General features: G+C 42.0%; 1 protein-coding gene across 2 annotated transcripts in view; it reads left to right on the top strand.

Moving 5' to 3' along the window:
- Positions 1-19695, top strand: part of smarcc1a (SWI/SNF related, matrix associated, actin dependent regulator of chromatin, subfamily c, member 1a) — a 211297-nt gene that overhangs the window by 125965 nt on the left and 65637 nt on the right. The window contains exons 22-23 of one of the 2 annotated variants that reach the window (XM_060823713.1): positions 11010-11068; positions 14163-14286. In XM_060823713.1, coding sequence (XP_060679696.1) covers positions 11010-11068; positions 14163-14286 — 183 coding nt within the window. Of the gene's footprint in view, positions 1-11009; positions 11069-14159; positions 14287-19695 lie in introns of both variants that reach the window. The other variant, XM_060823712.1, reaches the window with a different exon arrangement.

The raw sequence follows: 19695 nt of genomic DNA, 5'->3' as shown, positions 1-19695 counted from the left end.
TTTTTCAGGTTGGAGGCCTGTGACCAATGGAGTGCCCCAAGGATTGATGTTGGTTCCACTACTTTTCATCACTTATATTAATGATTTTGGTTGTGAACATAAGTTAGTAAGTTTGCAGATGACAACAAAATTGGAGGTGTCGTGGACAGCAAAGGTTGCCTCAGATAACAACGGGATCTTGATCAGATGGGCCACTGATCTGAGAAGTGGCAGATGAAGTTTAATTCAGATAAATGCAATGTGCTGCATTTTGGGAAAGTAAGTCTTAGTAGGACTTGTGCACTTAATGGTAAGGTGCTTGGGAGTGTGGCTGAACAAAGACCTTGGAATGCCGGTTCATAGCTCCTTGAAAGTGGAGTCGCAGGTAGATAGGATAGTGAAGAAGATATTTGTTATGCTTTCCGTTATTAGTCAAGAGTATTGAATACAGGAGTTAGGAGGTCATGTTGCAGCTGTACATGACATTGGTTGGGCCACTATGGAATATTGCGTGCATTTCTGGTCTCCTTCCTGTCTGAAGAATGTTGTGAAATTTGAAAAGGTTCAGAAAAGATTTACAAGGATGTTGCCAGGGTTGGAGGATTTGAGCTGTCTGGAGAGGATGAATAGGCTGTGGCTGTTTTCCCTGGAGCATTGGAGGCTGAGGGGTGACCTTATCGAGGTTTATAATATTATGAGGGAAATGGTTAGAATAAATAGACAAGATCTCTTCCCTCGGGTGGGAGAGTCCAGAACTAGAGAGTATAGGTTCAGGGTGAGAGGGGAAAAATATAGAAGAGACCTAAGGTGCATCGTTTTCACACAGGGTGGTAGGTGTATGGAATGAGCTGCCAGAGGAAGTGGTGGAGGCTAGTACGATTGCAACGTTTGAAAGGCATCAGGTTGGGTGTATGAATAGGAAGGGTTTGGAGGGATATGGGCCAGGTGCTGGCAGGTGAGACTAGATTGAGTTAGGATATCTGGTCGGCATGGATGAATTGGACTGAAGGGCCTGTTTCTGTGCTGTACATCTCTATGATTCTATGGCTCTCAACACTTCACATTATGACTACCCTCATTAATGTTGGAGAAGTTGAATTCCCCTGCTGTTATTACCCTGTTACTTTTATACTTGCCTGAAATTTACTGACATATGTGCTCTATTTCTCTTGGATATTATGGGGCTACAGTGCATTCTCGACAATGTGATTGCTCCTTTTTTTTTGTATTTGAAATTCTACTCCTATGCCTTCATTTTTGGAGTTTTCCAGCCTTTAAGGTTTTTATTCCTCTCAGTTTCACAATTTCACCATGAAGAAGCAAACGGTGAATGTAGATCCTGGCATCCATGGCAACCTGACAGATCTGGATTTTGCTCTTTTGATATTGTCTCGCTGTTCAAAGAATAGCACCGGCTGTAAAACATGACCACCAGTCTTGAGCAGTGATACCAAGATTGGTGTACTCATAAGCTTCAAGATGACAATGTTTATGACTTTAAAGGACAAAAACTTTCTCATGATCAGACAACAGGACAGCCATGACATCTATCATTTCAGCTATTAATAAACAATATCTCCAAGTCGATATCAAGATTGGCATCCATACCAGAAGTAGTGAAATGACGTAGTCTTAGAGCAGCTTTACATTGTCTCCATGCTGCCATGGAGCTTCAACTTACCATGTCCTTAATATTAGAAATCGTAGCCTAAGCCACCAAGGTATGGATGAGAATAGAAGTGTCATTTAGGTTGAACACATTGTCTGTTGCACTGCTGATATAGGATTCTGGGTATCACATGGAGTGACAGCATCACTAATGAAAATGTGTTGCAGAAGACTGGTCAGATGTTTGTCAGACATCAGAGACGATCAGTACAGGGCATGTGCTTTTTCTCCCAGACCAAGTCTGCCCTTGCAGAGTAGTACGGTTGGCACCACCCATATGGGAAATATGCGGCTGGTCAAAGTACAGCACACCATGCATGTTTTGGGGAGGGCCTTTGGGAGGGAATAACTTGTGCTGGAATGCAATAGATTATGATGGACCAGTAGTGGAACCTTACTGTCCGTTGTCCCCCCTGAATGGAGGAACTAAGTCCAAGTCTAACAGCAGTCAAGAAACTTGACCCCTTCCAGTACAAAGCCGCTCACTTGATTGGACTTCATCAATATACATCCACTCCCACAGGCACTCTCAGCTGCGGCATGTAACATCTGCAAGATTCATTGCAGTAATTCACCAAGGCATCTTCGACATCATCTTGTAACTCAACAACTAATGCCATCTCGAAGGACCTCGGCATTAGATACATGGGAACGTGACCTGTATGAACCTCTCCAAGCCATTCAGAATCCTGATTTGGAAATGTCATCATTGCTTGGATGTCATTGGGTCAAAACCCTGCAACGCCTTTGTTCCTGGTCTTGTGAATATACCTACACCAAATGGGCTGAAGCTGTTCAAGAAGGCAGCTCATCATGATGTCCTTGAAGCAACTGGGGATGAGCAATAAATGCTGGCCCAGCCAGGAAAGCCCACATCCCATGAATCCTGTTTTTTAAGGATAGGACTCTCTTGGTGATGTTAACTATCCCAAGGTGCTTTGCACGAGCATTATCCAACAAAATGTGGTATTCAGGAATGTGGTCTTCGTTGAGCAGGTGGTTTTTAATAATTGGCTTGAAAGAAAAGAGATAACTAAGTTTAGGTTGAACCACATTCAGCACGAAGAGAAATAGTTGCCAATAATGGAGCAAAGAAAATCAAGATTGCTTTAAAACAGAATTTGGAGAATTCTTGACAGTTATAAATCTGAAGTAATTTATTATAATAGGGGAAAATCAAAGAAGAGATAGACAGGCTTATCAGTGGTAAATGTAATTCAATCCAGATGAGTATGAGGTGATGCATCTGTGAAGGTGAAACAACACAAGGGAGTGTGCAATTAATTAGAGGAACCTGGGAAGCATTGAGAATCTAAGGGACCTTGGTATGGATGTCTGCTGGTCTCTTAAATTAATGGAAGACATGTGAAGTGGTTAATGAGGCACATGGATACTTGCCTTTATTAAGGAAATAGAACTTAAGAATAAGGAGATTATATCGTAACTGCATGAAATGTTGGTTAGGCCAAAGCTGGAGTCTTGTGTGCAGTTCTGGAATCCTCACTATAGGAGGGATATGATTGCACCAGAGAGGAGATTTACCAGATGTTGCCTGTGCTGGACAGACTTCGTTAGGAAGAGAAATTGGGGTTATTTTCCTTGAGCAGAGGAGACTGAGGAGGGACATAATTGCCATGTATAAAATTAAAAGACTTTAACAGGGTGGACAGGAAGGAATCTTTCTCGTTGATGCACGGATCAATGACAAAGGAGCATGGATTTAATTTAAGAGGCAGGGAGTCATAGTTGTGGGTATGTTCACCAAGCTGGCAAGTTGCTTGGCAGACACTTCATCTCCTGTCTAAGTGATATTTTCAATGCTTTTGAGCCTCCTGTGAAGCGCTGCTGTACTGTCTGTTCTGGAATTTATTTGGTTTCTTTCCTGCTACTTCTGGTTGCAGGTTCCCGTTGTTTGTTTTCGTAGCATGTATATTGGGTTGAGGTGGATGTGCTTGTTAATGGAGTGTGCCGTGCTTCAGGAAAAACTCTGGTTCTCTTCTGTTTGGCTTCTCCTATGATTGTTGTGTTCTCCCAGTCAAATGTGTGGTCCTTGCAATCTGTATGTGGCTACAAGGGATAGCTGGTTGTGGTATTTCGTGGCAATTTGGTGTTCGTGAATGCACATTGCTAATTGTCTGCCCGTTTGTCCTATTTAATGTTTCATCCAATCTTTGCATGGAATTTTGTAAATTGCCTTTGTCTTGCACATGACAGGGTCTTTTGTACTGGTGAGTCATTGTGTGAGCAAAGCTGTCTCGAATCCTAGTGGTTGGAGAAGTCTGGCTGTCAGTTCAGAATTTTTTTTGCATAAGGTAGCGTGCCTAGTGAGTTAGGTCATGGTATGTCTTTGTTGTGTGTTATTTGTCTGTTAGGCATCTGCAGATAAAGTTGTGGGGATATCCATTCTTGGCGAATACTGGCCACTACAACAAGCAACTGGAAGTAGCAGGAACAGAACCAAATAAATTCCAGAAGACACTGTGCAGCAGTGTTTCACAGGAGCCTTCAAAGCACTGAAGTTGTCACCTCAACAGGGGACGAACTATCTGCAAATCAGCTTTCCAGCTTGGCAAGCATACCCACAAGTACAGCCAGCACCAGAGCTACAAATCTTGCAAACGTGAGGCAAGGGTTTCGTGTGAGTGCAAAAAAAAACTTCTTTTTCACCAAGAGGCTGGTGGGAATTTGGAACTTGCTGCCTATAATTGTGGTAGATGCAAAAATTCTCAAAGTTTTAAAAAATATTTAGCTGTACACTTGCAATGTCAAGCTGACAAGGTTTTGGGCCATGTGCTGGAAAATGGGATTGGAAAAGTTAGTTGGCTGTTTTTGATCGGCATAGACTCTGGGCTGAAGGGTCTTTCTTCTATGCTGTAGCTCTGATTCATTAATCAAACTGTTCCCTTTGAGATCATCTTTTGCAGTTTCACTTCCTATCCTTTGCAATGTAAGCATCAATTACCCTGAAATAACTATTTTACTTCAGTACAAGTGGTTATCTTGTCCCATTCTGCCATTCATCTGGTGGCATAAGCTTCTGTGTACTTTAATTTGTCACTGTCTCTGCACAGGTGCTTGAATGTCTCATTTGCATGACACTTCCGTACCTTTTTGAAGGTGGATTTGTGTTGTGGTATCGTGCCATTGTTTCCAAGACGCATTTGTTGGCAGAGACAAGTGACACTTTGCCATGTGAATTTAGATATTAAATATAGACAGGCATTATCCAAAAATGGAATTCCCTAACCACATGTAAAGCTCTGGTGATGGAGAAGTTACCATGTTTTCAACTTGACTAGAATAATTGATCACTTTTTCCTTTTTTTTTTGGATCTCTACCCAAATGTGTAGAAGTTAAGTGCCATGCATTAACGAGCAAATCTGGCTGAAAGCGTAATAGACCTGGAATCGAACTTCAAATACTGTGACAGAGTAGTCAATTACAGTCTACTTTCATCAACTCAACTAACAAGTGAACCTTGTTTGAAAATGAAATATTTTTGATGAACTGGGAAATCATGATGATGAGTATGATCACAGGGAGCTTGCTCAGACATTTGTTTAATTAAAATTTGAGATAGCCAATGGCTATGAAGGGCTTTTATGCTACCCTTAACAAGGATAATTTCCAGTTCCATATGACAGTGCGTATTGAGCCAGAAGAATTAGATGATTAAACAGGAGCGAGGGCATACTCTTTCTGAAACAGTGGTGCATGTTCTGGGGTAGGCGGGATCAGTTCAAGTACACAGTGCATCTAAACAGGACAAGGATGAACATCCATGCTGGGAATTTCTCAAGCACTTCTGGGGAGGGGTTTAAATTAGGTTGGGAGGAGAATGGGAGCCTGAGGGCTGATTCAAATAAGATAATTTCAGAGCGAATGGGCAAATGAAAAATTAGAGTATGACTCAAATACGGAAGCAGCAAAGCTGACCAAATGTGCAGGACAAGTATTTGTTCGAGTTAAAAGGTTTATATGTAAAGGCAAACGAGTATAACAAATAAAAATTATGAGGTGAGACAGCAGACAACTATGTCATGCTGCCATGATGTGTCTGTGATAGAATATTGGCTTAAACAGAGGTTAAAAATAGCAGCTCCGCATCTTTTGGCGTTTTCAGGCAAGATATCAGGAATAAGAAAACGCTCGAGTGTTGTATTACTTGTTCCGGAATCAATTATAAGTGATGCTAGCAGTGTTTGACAGAACCCCAATTAATGGATAAGGTCCAGAAGAGCAGGTATGTTGCACTCAAATGTGCCCACATGAATAGGGCAGTAAGAATTTGTGACTCAAACTGTTCTGTTGTCAACTGGGATCCAATTAGTCAGAATAGCACAAAGAGCACAAAATTCTTGAACAGCCTTCAAGTTGATTTTTTTTTAGCATAGAACAATAACAGTGAGGACTCAAGAAATTGAGTCTTCAGAAATTCAGCTGAGCAACTCTTGGAGAATCATTTTGGACTTGAAACATTCAACTCTATCTCTCTCTCTCTCCACACATGCTGCAAGACCTGAGCTGCTTGAGCATTTATTTTTTTTGTATTGCAGATTTACAGCATCTGCAGTATTTTCCCTAATCAAAGGAAAAAAATTGAGCTCTGACTTACTAAGCTGAAGTATAATGTCTAGCAGTTTACTTTGGAATGTTGACTTTTTATTTCAAAGGGGATGGAGAATTAAGGTAGAGGGAATGGACAATCTTGGCATTACTTAAATTTGGTTCATGGCTATTTGACTGTCCCAGTATGTTTTACATATTTTGCTACTATAAAGGAGCAGGCTGAAGAGGATAGGCTGGGTGTTGTGATTTTATTATTTTATTCTTTTAGTTTTTTTTCATTGTAACAATGTGCACCATTCAAAATCACTGATTTAGTATATTTTCAGTGAGGTCAAAGCTTGGGTAATGCTTTTAATGAAAATGCAGTAGCTTCCTGCTAACTGGCAGTTGCTGTTATACTTGCATTTCTCTTCTATCATGCATGACCTGACTTGTCCAAAAGGCTCAACCATCTTTCCTCATCAAACCGCAGCTGAGTAACTAGCTATGACGTGCTGGCATCTGCATGCAGCTAAAGGAGCTGTTGTAGGATGTTTTCCCAGTTGTTGCTTCTGGAAGCATGAAATTTGTTTAAAGGTTTTGCATGTGTAGTCTTTGGGGATGAGCTAAGAAGAATTATAAATGTTGATGTGGACTCTGATCAACCTAGTTCATAATTGCTGATAGCCATGCCATTGTTTTCTACAAATAAAACACCTAAAAATATTTTCCAGGGAATTGGGAGTGAATTCTCCTTTATTTTGTTGAATTAATTTTCATATTCTTGGAATGACAAGACTTAATTTCATACAGTTTCTTTCGCCATGTTTCAGGAGTTCATCAGAGCCCTCCAGATGGAGTATCTGCTCTGGAATAAAATATGGCAGCCATTTGGTGACCTTCCCAATTGACAGTGTATCCAATATATAATTATTCTATTCGTGTTCATGCTTGAAGTCGTGTTCCCTGTGTAATATCTTATTTGAAGTCAGTCAGATCTGGAAATCTGGTGTTTATGCAGTTTACATCATGGATTGTTAACCAGGATTGAGCTTAAATTGCAAACTACATTGCATCTTTGAATCTCTGGCCTGCAGGCCAGGAATGCAAGAACCCAGTCATCCGTTTTCATGTTTTGGACAGTATGGGAAATTGTAAATACTGAGGAGCCAATTATTTAGCCCCTTTTGGGGAATAAAAGTCAACTAGATTCCAAGTGAGCCTATCTTATCGCCATTATTCCAGTCCTGAAGAGGTAATTCATTTCGATATGATGTTCCAAGTTGAGCAGCAATCATTCCAGTTTTGAACACCAAAATGACACATTGAATTTGAGTGGAATAACTAGCTTGTTAAACTAGGCTATGGTTATGCTCAGCCCTGAAATATTCAATGTGAAAAACAGTTGAGTTAGAGCTCTCTTAAATTTTACATGCTGCATCGCTCTAATGTCAACCAAGGTAAATATTGTCTCTCATAATTATCTCTTAACACTTGCCAACTCACTTGATACTCGTGTTGGAACTTCAGGCATATCCCAGCTACCATTACAATGCATTATTTAAATTACGTATAGACATATTGAACCTATTTCAACTTGAAACAGTTGCCACCCTTTCCCAGGGCACTGCCTTGACCACTCAGAATCCATTTGCCTGGGTGATATTTAAGTAAGTTGTCGTGAACTGTCAGTTCTCACGTAACTTTGCTTTCTCCAAATACTTTTCATTAGCCCACTTGCCAGCCAATGAGTGCACCCTTCTCATGCAGAAAAAGTTATTTTACCTATCCATGCATTTTATTGCATCGAAGATGATTAACTTCAATAAAATAATTCTTTCAATAACGTAATGGTAAGCTTGATCTGAATCAAACCATTGGCAACATGTATAACTGATCTCCAGTGAGAGTGGAGTTTGCATGAGAGTGGATGATCTGGAGTTTTGACAGTATTTGTTTTCAACTGTGTGTCAAAATAGTCTGCAAATCAGTAACCTGGGCAGGAGAGCAAGTAGTCAGTCTTGTCACAGATCTCTTTTTCTCATGGTTCATTAAAGTCATGAAATCAAGAGGAGATGATCTAATTGGATTCAGAGATAACTAAGCATGATCAAGAAAGGACAGTACAGGCGACTTTGTTTGAATGAACTATTTTTGAAGTCAACCCCAGTGTAACCTAGGAAGTATCATTGGCAGTTTATACACGAGGGGCCCCGCAAAGAATAGTGATGGTATTTGTTGGTTGAAAGATAAGTACTGCTGAGGACATTGGGGAAAGATAGCCTGCTCACCAACATCAACAGAAGTTGCTGGAAAGGTTCAATAGTTCTGGCAGCATCTGAGAAAAGAAATTCAAGTTAAAGCCTAACTCAACTAATGGGAGCTCGGAATATATCTGTTTATGTGCAGGAGATATGGTGAAGAGAGAGGATAAGGAGTAAACTATAGGTGGGGACAAAGCAAAAAGTGTGAGAACTCCAGTTGGACAGACAAAGGAGTCAATAACCATCTGACTGGGATTGTGAATAGCTGTTAATGGAGACTGTTTGTGGCTAATAGTAGATAGAGTGTAGTGGCAGTCTGTGTCCTGGTTTGTGTGCTAAGGGCTAGTTGGGGTTGGGGGGGCGGTGGCGGTGGGAGTACAGCACCTGAAATTATTGAACTCAGTATAGAATCCAGAGGGCTGCAGGGTTCTCAAGCAGACATGAGGTTTTGTACTTCCAGCTTGCGCTGAGCTTCACTGGAGCACTACAGCAAACCTGAGAGAGATGTTGGCCAGGGAACAGGGTGGTGTGTAAAAGTGGCAGGCAGCTGGAAGCTGTCTTTTTTGCGAGCAGAACGTAGAGGTTCTGTGAAGTGCTGACCCAGTCTAGGCTTCGCTTCCCCAATGGAGAGGTAACCACATTATGAACAGTGACTGCTGTAGACTAGATTGAGAAGTGCAGGTGAAGTGCTGCTTCACCTGGCAAGTGTGTTTGGGCTCTTCGATACTGGGCAGTAAGGATGTAAATGGGCAAGTGTAACATATTCAGTAGTTGCAGGGGATGGGATTGTGGGTAGGATGTTGGGAGTGAAGGAAGAGGGGACGAGGGTGTCCCAGAGGGTTCCTTCGGACAAGGGCGGGGATGGGATTGGATTGTGTTGTGTTTGGTGGTATCTCGCTGGAGGTGGCCGAAATAGAAATTGTGGTTTATGATCGTCTGGATGTGGACGCGAGTGGCGTGGAAGGTCAGGACGAGGGGGAGCCCTGCCGCTGTTGCTGGAGGCAAGAGAGGGTGGGTGAGGGCAGAAGTGTGGGAGATGGGTCAGACCCATTTGAGTCCCCTGTTGGCAATGATGTTGGGGAATCCTCTGTTGAGGAAGAAGGTGGAGTGCAGTCAGTGCAGAAGGAGAGAGGTTGGATTGGGTGAGGTGGTGGCAGAGAAATTGAGTTGACCATTGTCATGTCGACAGTTATTAATGAATGGATTGCGTGCAGGTAAAAAGCCAGAAGGAGGGGTCCAGCTGGAGGGAGTGTTGGAGCTGTGCAAGGCAGAGGTGAAGACAACAGAAGAAGAGATTGAATTTCGGGTGCAACATGATGGCATTCAGGTGGGGACACATGGATGAAGCCGAGACCTTTGCTGAGTATGCGGAAAGCGGAAGTTTGGGGTGGATGACAAACACCTGACAGGTGGTAGGGTTGGGAAAGGGGAAGGAAGTTCCAGAAGTCCATGGGTATCCCAGAGTTGTTGCATCTTGTGGGTTTTGCCTGAAAGAGACAACCTACTGTTGCTTGAGCGGTGCCTTAGAATCGTTTTGCCTCAACCTCCAGAGAGCTGCGGTTTTGTTGTTAAGAGGAAACTTGTTTAAATCTTTGGGGTATTATGACACTGAATAAACCCTCCTGCTTAATTTAAAATCAGCAACACAGAAAAGATTTATCCACGCAGTAATCTGTAAAAATTCAAATACCCAAGAAATATATTAAGTAAAAATTAACAACTTTACTTCTTAACTAACAACGATTTACAATACCTTCCTCTAACCTATCTTTTGCCCTCCCTTCGACAATACTCGTCCGATAAAACTCCCAATTGAGATTTACAGGAAAATTCCTAACAGCCGGCGCCAGTGTGAATAGTATGAGCACTGAGACGCAATTGACGTCTGCCAGTGCTGGGCCATGCTACCACATCACATCTGAGTGACGTGGTTCGAGTGAGTGTGAAGTTGGGTCACTTGTTCACACTCCAAAATAGAAATTTCAGATTTTGAAGCTTTAAGGAATTTTGGCTAAAGGATTGTGAACTTGTACTCTGATTTGTGTTCTCAATTTGGATTAGCTTATCAGGGAGCTGACAGGAGCAGCTGTTGGCAAACCTCAGTGTAAGTTGAAAAATAAACAATATTAACAAAATAAAAAGTAAAACAAAAATCAATTCCATCACTCATAAAGTCAAATTGGTTGGTTTAATTATCAGAGCAGCTGATTGACTTCACTTTCAGTGGTATTGCATGGAGATTTTGCTCGGCTTTGCATTCCTGATGTCCGTTTTTCTTTGTAGATTTCTACTGTATTGATCATGATGCTGAGCTTGGTACAATAGCATGATATTGCTTACCGTCTTCTTCCTTGCAGGTACCAATCTGCCATTAACACAAGATAATTGGAGCAGTGTTGAGATGACCGCTCATCTAACATGGTTTTCCAGAACATAAAAATGAAGTGTGACTCTTGCTAGGTTTTCATTCAGTGCTATATGTTGAGATATTTTGAATTGCAGCATTTCATGTGCAGAGTCTTATGAAGTTTTCATTTTCATTTCTGCAGGGGATGTTGAAGAGGAAAAGATGGAAACTCAGGAACCTGAAGGGCAAGAGCCAGAAAAAGTGAGTGAAGTTGTGCATATCTCACAAATGGGGGCATGCTAATAGTTTAGGTCATTTTTCTGAAGTACTTGAGGGGGAGATGTATTATTGCAATACAGTAACTGAGGAATTCATTCTTGGTCAAGGGATAACACAGAGAGCCATGACTTCAATTTTTGTTTGAAGTCTTCATTTGACAATACCTCCAACAGTTCCTTGCTGATGGATTCTTGGTCTTTGACCTACTCTTATGGCCACAGTATAGTACTGTGCTGATGTAAGTTGTACAGGCTTCATTGCCCCACAAAAATGTGCAGCAAGTCCAGCCGTTTGGAAATTAACAGGTGAATTGGCCAAGCTAAATTGCCCGTAGTGTTAGGTAAGGGGTAAATGTAGGGGTGTGGGTGGGTTGCGCTTCGGCGGGTCGGTGTGGACTTGTTGGGCCGAATGGCCTGTTTCCACACTGTAAGTCTAATCTAATAAACACTGCTGTCTGATGCTGTTATGAAGGGAAGCATACAGATAAGGGTTGGAGGGAATCTTTGAAGTAATATATGGTAAAATGAGGCAAAGTTGTATGGAAACAAGATGCAAAGCATTAGCAAGTGATTGTCTGGCTAATTAGATTGGCAAGCATGTTACCAGGTGAGAGCAGCTCCATTCAACTGGATGATAATGACATGTTGTTGGAGACGGAGAATGAGGTCAAATGCCACAGGCTCTAAAACCAGGTTGAGAAAGAAAAGGAGGAATAGTTTATCTTCATCTGATAACAATGAGATGTAATGTGAGATTTACATCAGAATGTCTTTGATATTCTGGCAGGAGAGGAAGTATGATTTGAGAATTTAAGAGATCAAGTACCAGATAAAATTGAATTGGATTTGCGAGTTGAGAACTTTGAGTATTTTGTGAGGAAGGGTAAGTTGCAAATTGAATGGAAGTTTGCAAGGGCTGTGGGCATGTCTGGCTGTGTCAGCATTTGTTGTCCAGCAGAAAGTGGTGGTGAGTACCTACAAATTTGGAGAGATGGGGACAAGACTTGAAGAGACACTCACACACTATATCAGCTAACATGGTACCTTGGGAAAGAGTTAGGTTTGAGGTGTTTTCTGGAAATAGGTTCAAGGGAACCGTAGTTCAGTCTCATAAAGAAGATGAGCTCGAACACAAAATCATTGTTCCTATGTTTCAGCCTCTTCATTGTTTTGTCCTGCTTATCACTGAATTCCTTTCAAAAACCAAAAGAGCTGCAGATACTATAAATCAGAAACTGAAATAGAAATTGCTGGAAAAGTTCAGGTCAGGTAGCATCTGTGGAGAGAAATCAGAGGAAGTGTTTTGATTTGAGTGACTCTTCCTCAGAACAGAACTGAACTCATTTGTCTTGCAACCTCCCAAAACTTGTGCTTTCTGGACTTGTGATTTTTTGTGTTTCCCTCACTTGCTTTCATCATCCCATGAATGACAGTTTCTTCAGCTGTCAAGGTTTGTTGTTGCATCAATAAATGTTGCAATTTTTGTTTCTTAAAATGCTCTGTCAAAGTATATTTTGTCTTGAAATTCTATTTTAAAATAATACCTTTTCAAAATTCTACACAGCATTTGCTATAATTCCAAATATTGACGGCGCTCCCCAATTTCGCAAAGAGCACTTGAGAACCAAGTTTTATTTTCTCTCTTCGAAAATTGAATCATCACTTTAACCCTTCCAATAAGCTTTGTCAATTTTAGTCCAGTATTACTGCAGCAAAGACATACTAATGATTTGCTTGGTTGAGATGAAAAAAAAATCTTTGTGATGAGTCTCCAAAAGTAACTTGCATGTAATTCTAACATGTGAACAGGCCAGTAAATCCAACAGAAAACAGTACAGCCCAAGAACAGGTCCTTCAGCCAACCATTTCTGTGCTGACCATGATGCCATTCTAAACTAATCCCATCTGCCTTCACATGATCTGTATTTTTCTATTTTCTACCTGTTCATATGTTGACTTAACTGCCTCTGAAATATTGATATGATGTCTGCTTCTACCACTCCCCTTGCTGTGTGTTTGAGGCACTTACCACCCTCCAAGTTTCAAAAAAAACTTTGCTTGCATATCTCCTTTGAACCTTTCCCTTCTTATCTTTAAATCTATGCCCCCTAGTATTTGATACTTCCACCCTGGCGCCAAAAAAAACTTCGACTATCCACCTTTATCCATGCCACTCAATTTTATGTGCTTTTATTGGTGTATTGCATGCAATCCTCTCACAAAAACTATCAAGTTTGTCCAACCTCTGCAACTAAAACACTCAAATCAAGGCAATATTCTGGTAAACCTCTTTTGCACCATCTTCCAAATCCCCACATCCCTCCTATATATAACTGCACACAATATTCCAAGTGTAGCTGAATTCAAGTCTTATACAACTGCAACATGGCTCGAAAGCAAGCAAGCCATAAAGCCGCCTTTTGAAGTTATCACCATGTGTTGCCACTTTAAGCTGTAGACTTGCACCCCAAGATTCCTCTGTATTTCAGTGCTTCTTAGGGTCCTGCCATTTACTGATGTAACAAACAGCAGAGGCCCCAGCACTGATCCTTACAGAACACCATTGGTCACAGACCTCCAGTTAGAAAACCCCCTTTACAACTACCCTCTGTCTTGGTAACCAAGCAAACTTTATATCCAACTTACTAACCTCAGTGTGGATCCCATGTTACTTAATGTTCTGGACCAGCCTACCATGAGCAACATTATCACATACTTCAGTAAAGTCCATGTAGACAACATTCAATGTGCTACACTGCAGTACCCTCATCAATCATCATTGTCACTTAAGCTCGGAACCCTTTTCCCATATTTCTGTAACCTCTTCAATTATTAAATAATCAATTTGGAATTGAGAAAGCATTTTCTGCACTCGTTATTCCAGTAACATGCTCAGCATTTATGCAGTCTAGAAATATGTTTATGTTCTATGCCCTTTGTGATTTAAAGCTTAGTGCACTATCCTTCCTTATTTTTGATCTGTGCACATTGTTACAAAGTTGATCACAACAATTTACATCAAAGACAAGGAAACTTTACAACAGAGTAGTGTATTCACTTGGGTCTTTTTTTAGCAGGTTGAAAAAGAGGAGGCTGAAGCAACTTCTGAAAGTACAGAGAAGATGCAAATCCCATCTCCTAAGGAGCTGGCATCGGAGAAAACTATAGAAAGTGAAGCTGCCAGTACTGACATTAAGCCAAGTAGGTGGATGAAGTGCCTTTTGTGGATTTGGTCATTTTGAAATGGATACTGAACAGAAATATTAATTGAATGTTCTATTTGATTTTTGATTGCAAGTGTTTTGTGAAGTGAAATGAGAGAAGTAGATAGGATAGTAAAGAAGGCATTTGGTATACTTGTCTTTATTGGTCAGTGTGTTAAGTATAGGATTTGGGAAGTCATGTTGCAGCTGCACAGGACATTTGGTCCAGCTCATTCTGGTCTCCTTGTTTTCGGAAGGATGTTATGAAACTTGATCGGGTTCAAACAAGATTTACAAGAATGTTGCCAGGCTTGAAGGAGAGGCTGAATAGGCAAGGGCTATTTCCCTTGGAGCATTGGAGGTTTGCCGGGGGTGGGGGGGCTGCGTGGTGAGTGAGACCAGAACTAGAAGGCATAGGTTTAGGGTGAGAGGGGAAAAATAGAAAAGGGACGTAGGGGGGCAACTTTTTCACACAGAGGGTGGTTCATGTATGGAATGAGCTGCCAGAGGAAGTGGTGGAGGCTGGTGTCATTACAACATTTAAAAGGCATCTGGGTGGGTATATGAATAGGGAAGGTTTCGAGGGATATGGGCCAAATGCTGGCAATGGTGCAAGCTTAATTCCGGATGATTTGGACTGAAGGCTTCTGTGCTATACTTCTCTTTGACTCTGAGAGTGACAAATGTGGAAAGTTTGTGAAAAGAACAGGAGTATATGGTTGGGAAGGAGTTGGCCTGGGAGTCCCCAACAATGACTGGGGACCCCGTGAAGTCTTATGTCCTGAGGTTCAATAATTCCTTGCAAAACAGTGTCATAATCCCACTCTTTGTCTACCCCATTGCAATGGTAGGCTTAAAAAAATTTGCTGTTTTCTAACCAGACTATTAAGAGTTAATCCAACATGACCATGAACAATTGAAATACACAGGAAAAGTACTGGAAAACAGGCCCAAGGCAAAAACATCCTGTTTTAATTGAAAAATAATCATGTACTCACCGATCAGTGGGAACTATCTCAAAGAGCTGTGACGCTTGCCCAATTGGATATGCTGGCTCAGCACAACAGATTTCTGGTAGAGTACTGAAATGATGATGCGTCTTGTAATCTTAGTTTCAGAATAGTATTAATATCTAGAACTTAGTCAGCTTCAAAGAACTTCACCTTGGACTGGGATTGTGAATGGAGCCAGGAGTTCTGCAGATCAGTCGTCGTTAAGCAGGCTTCATGATGGACAGAAGACAATGAGACTTGTTGAACATGTCTGACATAGTCTGAGCACTAAGTAGTTTGCATGTGTTTCCAATCTATCTGAAGAGATCACAGCGAAATATTTATTTACTGATACACATTTGCTGCTTCATGCATATTTACATCGTCAGCATGGTTTTGTGAAGGGTAGATAGTATCTCACAAACGTTATTGAGTTCTTTGAGAAAGTGACCAAACAGATGGATGAGGGTAAAACAGTTGTTGTGATACTTAGAGATTTCAGGAGAGCATTTGATAAGGTTCCCCACGGTAGGCTATTAAATAAAATATGGAAGCATGTGATTTGAGGGTGATTTAGCAGTTTGGATCAGAAATTGGTTAGTTGGAAGAAGACAGAAGGTGGTGGTTGATGGGAAATGTTCATCCTGGAGTTTAGTTACTAGTGGGGTACCCCAAGGATCTGTTTTGGGGCCACTGCTGTTTTTCATTTTTATAAATGACCTGGATGAGGGTGTAAAAAGATGTATTAGTAAATTTGCAGATGATGCTAAGGTCGGTGGAGTTGTGGGTAGTGCCGAAGAATGTTGCAGGTTACAGAGGAACATAGATAATCAGCAGAGCTGAGCTGAGAGGTGGCACATGAAGTTTAATGTGGGAAAGGGTGAGGTGATTCACTTTGGAAGGAGCAACAGGAATGCAGAATACTGGGCTAATGCTAAGATTCTTGGTAGTGTAGATGAGTAGAGAGATCTCGGTGTCCGGTATGTCGATCCTTGAAATTTGCCACCTAAGTTGATAGGGTTGTTTAGAAGGCATGTGGTGTGCTAACTTTTATCAGTGATGGGATTGACTTTCTGAGCCATGAGGTCATTTTTGCAGCTGTACAAAACTGGTGTGGCCGCACTTGGAGTATTGTGTACAGTTCTGGTCACTGCATTTTTGGAAGGATGTGGACGCTTTGGGAAGGGTGCAGAGGAGATTTACTAGGATGTTGCCTGGTGTGGAGGGAAGATCTTATGAGGAAAGGCTGAGGGACTTGAGGCTATTTCAGTTAGGGAGAATAGGTTGAGAGGTGAACTTAATTGAGACATATGAGACATACTAGGTAATCGGAGGTTTTGATTGGGTGGACACTGAGATCCTTTTTCCTCTGGTGATGGGGTGAGCACTAGTGACATAGCTTTAAATTGAGGGGTGATAGATATAGGACAAGTGTCAGAAGTAGTGTGAAACGCACTCCCTGCAACAGTAATAGGCTTGCCAACCTTAAGGACATTTAAATGGCCATTGGATAAACATTTGGATGAAAATGGAATGGTGTCGGTTAGATGGGCTTCAGATTGGTTTCACAGGTCAGCGCAACACTGAGTGCAGAAGGGCCTATACTGTGATGTTATGTTCTATGGGTCAGGAAGGCTCCTGATTTAACACGCCCCATCCTCCCTCAGCTGATGAATCAGTGCTCCTCCATGTTGAACAGCATTTGGAGGAAGCACAGAGGTTGGCTAAGGTGCAAAATGTACTCTGGACGGAGGGTTTCAGTGTCCACCATTCTGAGTGCCTCGCAGCAGCTCTACTAGTCAAACTGCTCCGGTGCTAAAAGATGTCAACTGGGACTGTGACAGAACCAGTAAGTGCGGAAAAATGTGCTTAATCCTTGCCAATCTGCCAGCTGGGCTTCTTCTGTCCGTGACCATAGCAGTACAAGTGACCACTGCGCACACCCACTGAAAACCAAATCTCACCTTTCGATTGAGAATACCCACCATTCTATCATGTGGTACTGTCAATGTGCTAAATGGGATAGACTTAGACTTAGAACAGACCTAGCAACTCAAAACTGGAGACCATCAGCAGCAACAGAATGGTATGCAAGCACAATCTGCAACCTATTAGCCTGGCATCCATGCCCAATTCCACCATTGCCATCAAGCCAGGATATCAGCACGGTGGCACAGTGGTTAGCACTGCTGCCTCACAGCGCCTGTAGACCTGGGTTCAATTCCCGACTCAGGCGACTGACTGTGTGGAGTTTGCACGTTCTCCCCGTGTCTGTGTGGGTTTCCTCCGGGTGCTCCGGTTTCCTCCCACAGTCCAAAGATGTGCGGGTCAGGTGAATTGGCCAAGCTAAATTGCCCGTAGTGTTAGGTAAGGGGTAAATGTAGGGGTATGGGTGGGTTGCGCTTCGGCGGGTCGGTGTGGACTTGTTGGGCCGAAGGGCCTGTTTCCACACTGTAAGTCTAAGTCTAAGTAAGTCTAAGTCTAATCAGCCCTGGTTCAGTGGAGAGTCCAGGAGGGCAAGCCAGGAGATGCACCAGGCATGTGTACTTGTGCACCAAATACTAATGCCAGTTAGGAAGGAAATCTGCTGTCCTTGCCTGCTGTGGCCTACCAGTAATGCCAAACCACAGCAATTTGAGTTAACCCTTCACTATCCTCTGTAATGACATAAAACATAGAACGTTATAGCGCAGTACAGGCCCTTCAGCCCTCAATGTTGCGCCGACCTGTGAAAATAATCTGACGTCTGTCTTGCCTCCACCCATTCCATTATTATCCATATGTATGTCCAATTCCCAATTAAATGCCGTTAATGTCAGCAAGTCTAGTGCTGTTGCAGGCAGGCCATTCTACGTCCCGACTACACGGAGTAATGAAACTACCCCTAATATCTTCCGAAATCTATCACCCCTCGATTTCAAGCTGTGTCTGCTTGTGTTAGCCTTCACCATCCAAGAACAATGGTTCTCACTGTCCACCTTATCTAACCCTCTGATTATTTTGTACATCTCAATTAAGACACCTCTCAACCACCTTCTCTCCAATGAAAACTGCTTCAGTTCCCTCAGACTTTCATCGTAAGAACTTCCTTCCATACCAGGCAACATCCCAGTAAATCTCCTTTGAACCTATACCAAAGCTTCCACATCCTTCCTATAATGCTGTGACCAGAACTCTAGACAGTACTCCAGGTATGGCCTTACACTGGTAAGGCCACACTTTGTCTAGTTGAAGCATGACCTCGTGGTGCCGAAACTCAAACCACACCCTCCAGTAAATGCCAACACACCATATGCTGCCTTATCAACCAGATCAACCTGGGTGGCAACTTTCAGTGATTTATGCACCAGGATACCAAGATCTCTCTGTTAATCTCCACTGCCAAGAATTTTACCATTAGCCTTGTACTCTCCATTCCTGTTACTACTTCTGAAGTGAACTACCTCGAACCTTTCCGCCTTAAACTCCAATTGCCACTTTTCATCCCAGTTCTGCATCTTATCTACGTCCCTGTGTAACCCACAGCTTCCTTCGGTACTATCCACAAATTTACTAACCCATCCTTGTACGCCCATATCCAGATTGTTTATAAAAATGAAAACAGCAGTGGCCCCAAAACAGTTCCTTGCACAAACCACTGATAACTGATCTCCAGGTTAAACATTTCCCATCAACCACCACCGTTTGTCGTCTTTCAGCAAGCCAATTTCTCATCCAAACTGCAAAATCACCTTCAATCCTGAAACACCAAATTTTATGCAAGTGCCTACCATGTGGAACCTTACCAAATGCCTTACTGACCTGGACAACAATTAGTTTAAGAGCAACTAGGTCTGGACAACAAATGCTGACATTACCAGCACCATCGACTTCCGCTAGAAGAATATATAGAAAAAAATTATGACGCACTATTGGGGCGCCAGCAGCTTGTGTTTTCATAACTGTTGGTCAATGTTATCTGAGCACATGCTCCATGTGAAGCTGCCTTTGCACGAAGTGATAACGGTTCAGTCAAACTGTTCAACATTGCAAGATATTCCAGCAGTGATAGTATGCAACTTTTATTCTCTCCATTATGAATGGGAATGAAACAAATGTGTCACAGTTGCAGGAAGTATAGTTCCTGAGCTATTCCTAAGCAACAATAGGCCATTCAGGTCAAGGAAGGTTGAATGACAGGTGTGTGTGCGCAATTATTTGTGGAGATTCAGTTTGATTGTTAGTTCTCACGTATGGCATCATAGATGCTTGTGCCATATTTGTAATTTAGACAGTTTCAAAACACTCAACCATAATTTGTTCATCTTTGTGGATTATTCCATCAATGCTGCATTTTTGACCATTACTGACTGCCCTGTAAAGGTGATGCTGTCATAATTGTGAAGAGGTAGTGGCCAAGTGATTATATCACTGGA

The sequence above is a fragment of the Hemiscyllium ocellatum genome, chromosome 4 (genome assembly GCF_020745735.1).
Source record: "Hemiscyllium ocellatum isolate sHemOce1 chromosome 4, sHemOce1.pat.X.cur, whole genome shotgun sequence".
NCBI lineage: Eukaryota > Metazoa > Chordata > Chondrichthyes > Orectolobiformes > Hemiscylliidae > Hemiscyllium > Hemiscyllium ocellatum.
Note: the sequence above shows the minus strand (reverse complement) of the source record. Positions and strands in the feature narration are given on the sequence as shown.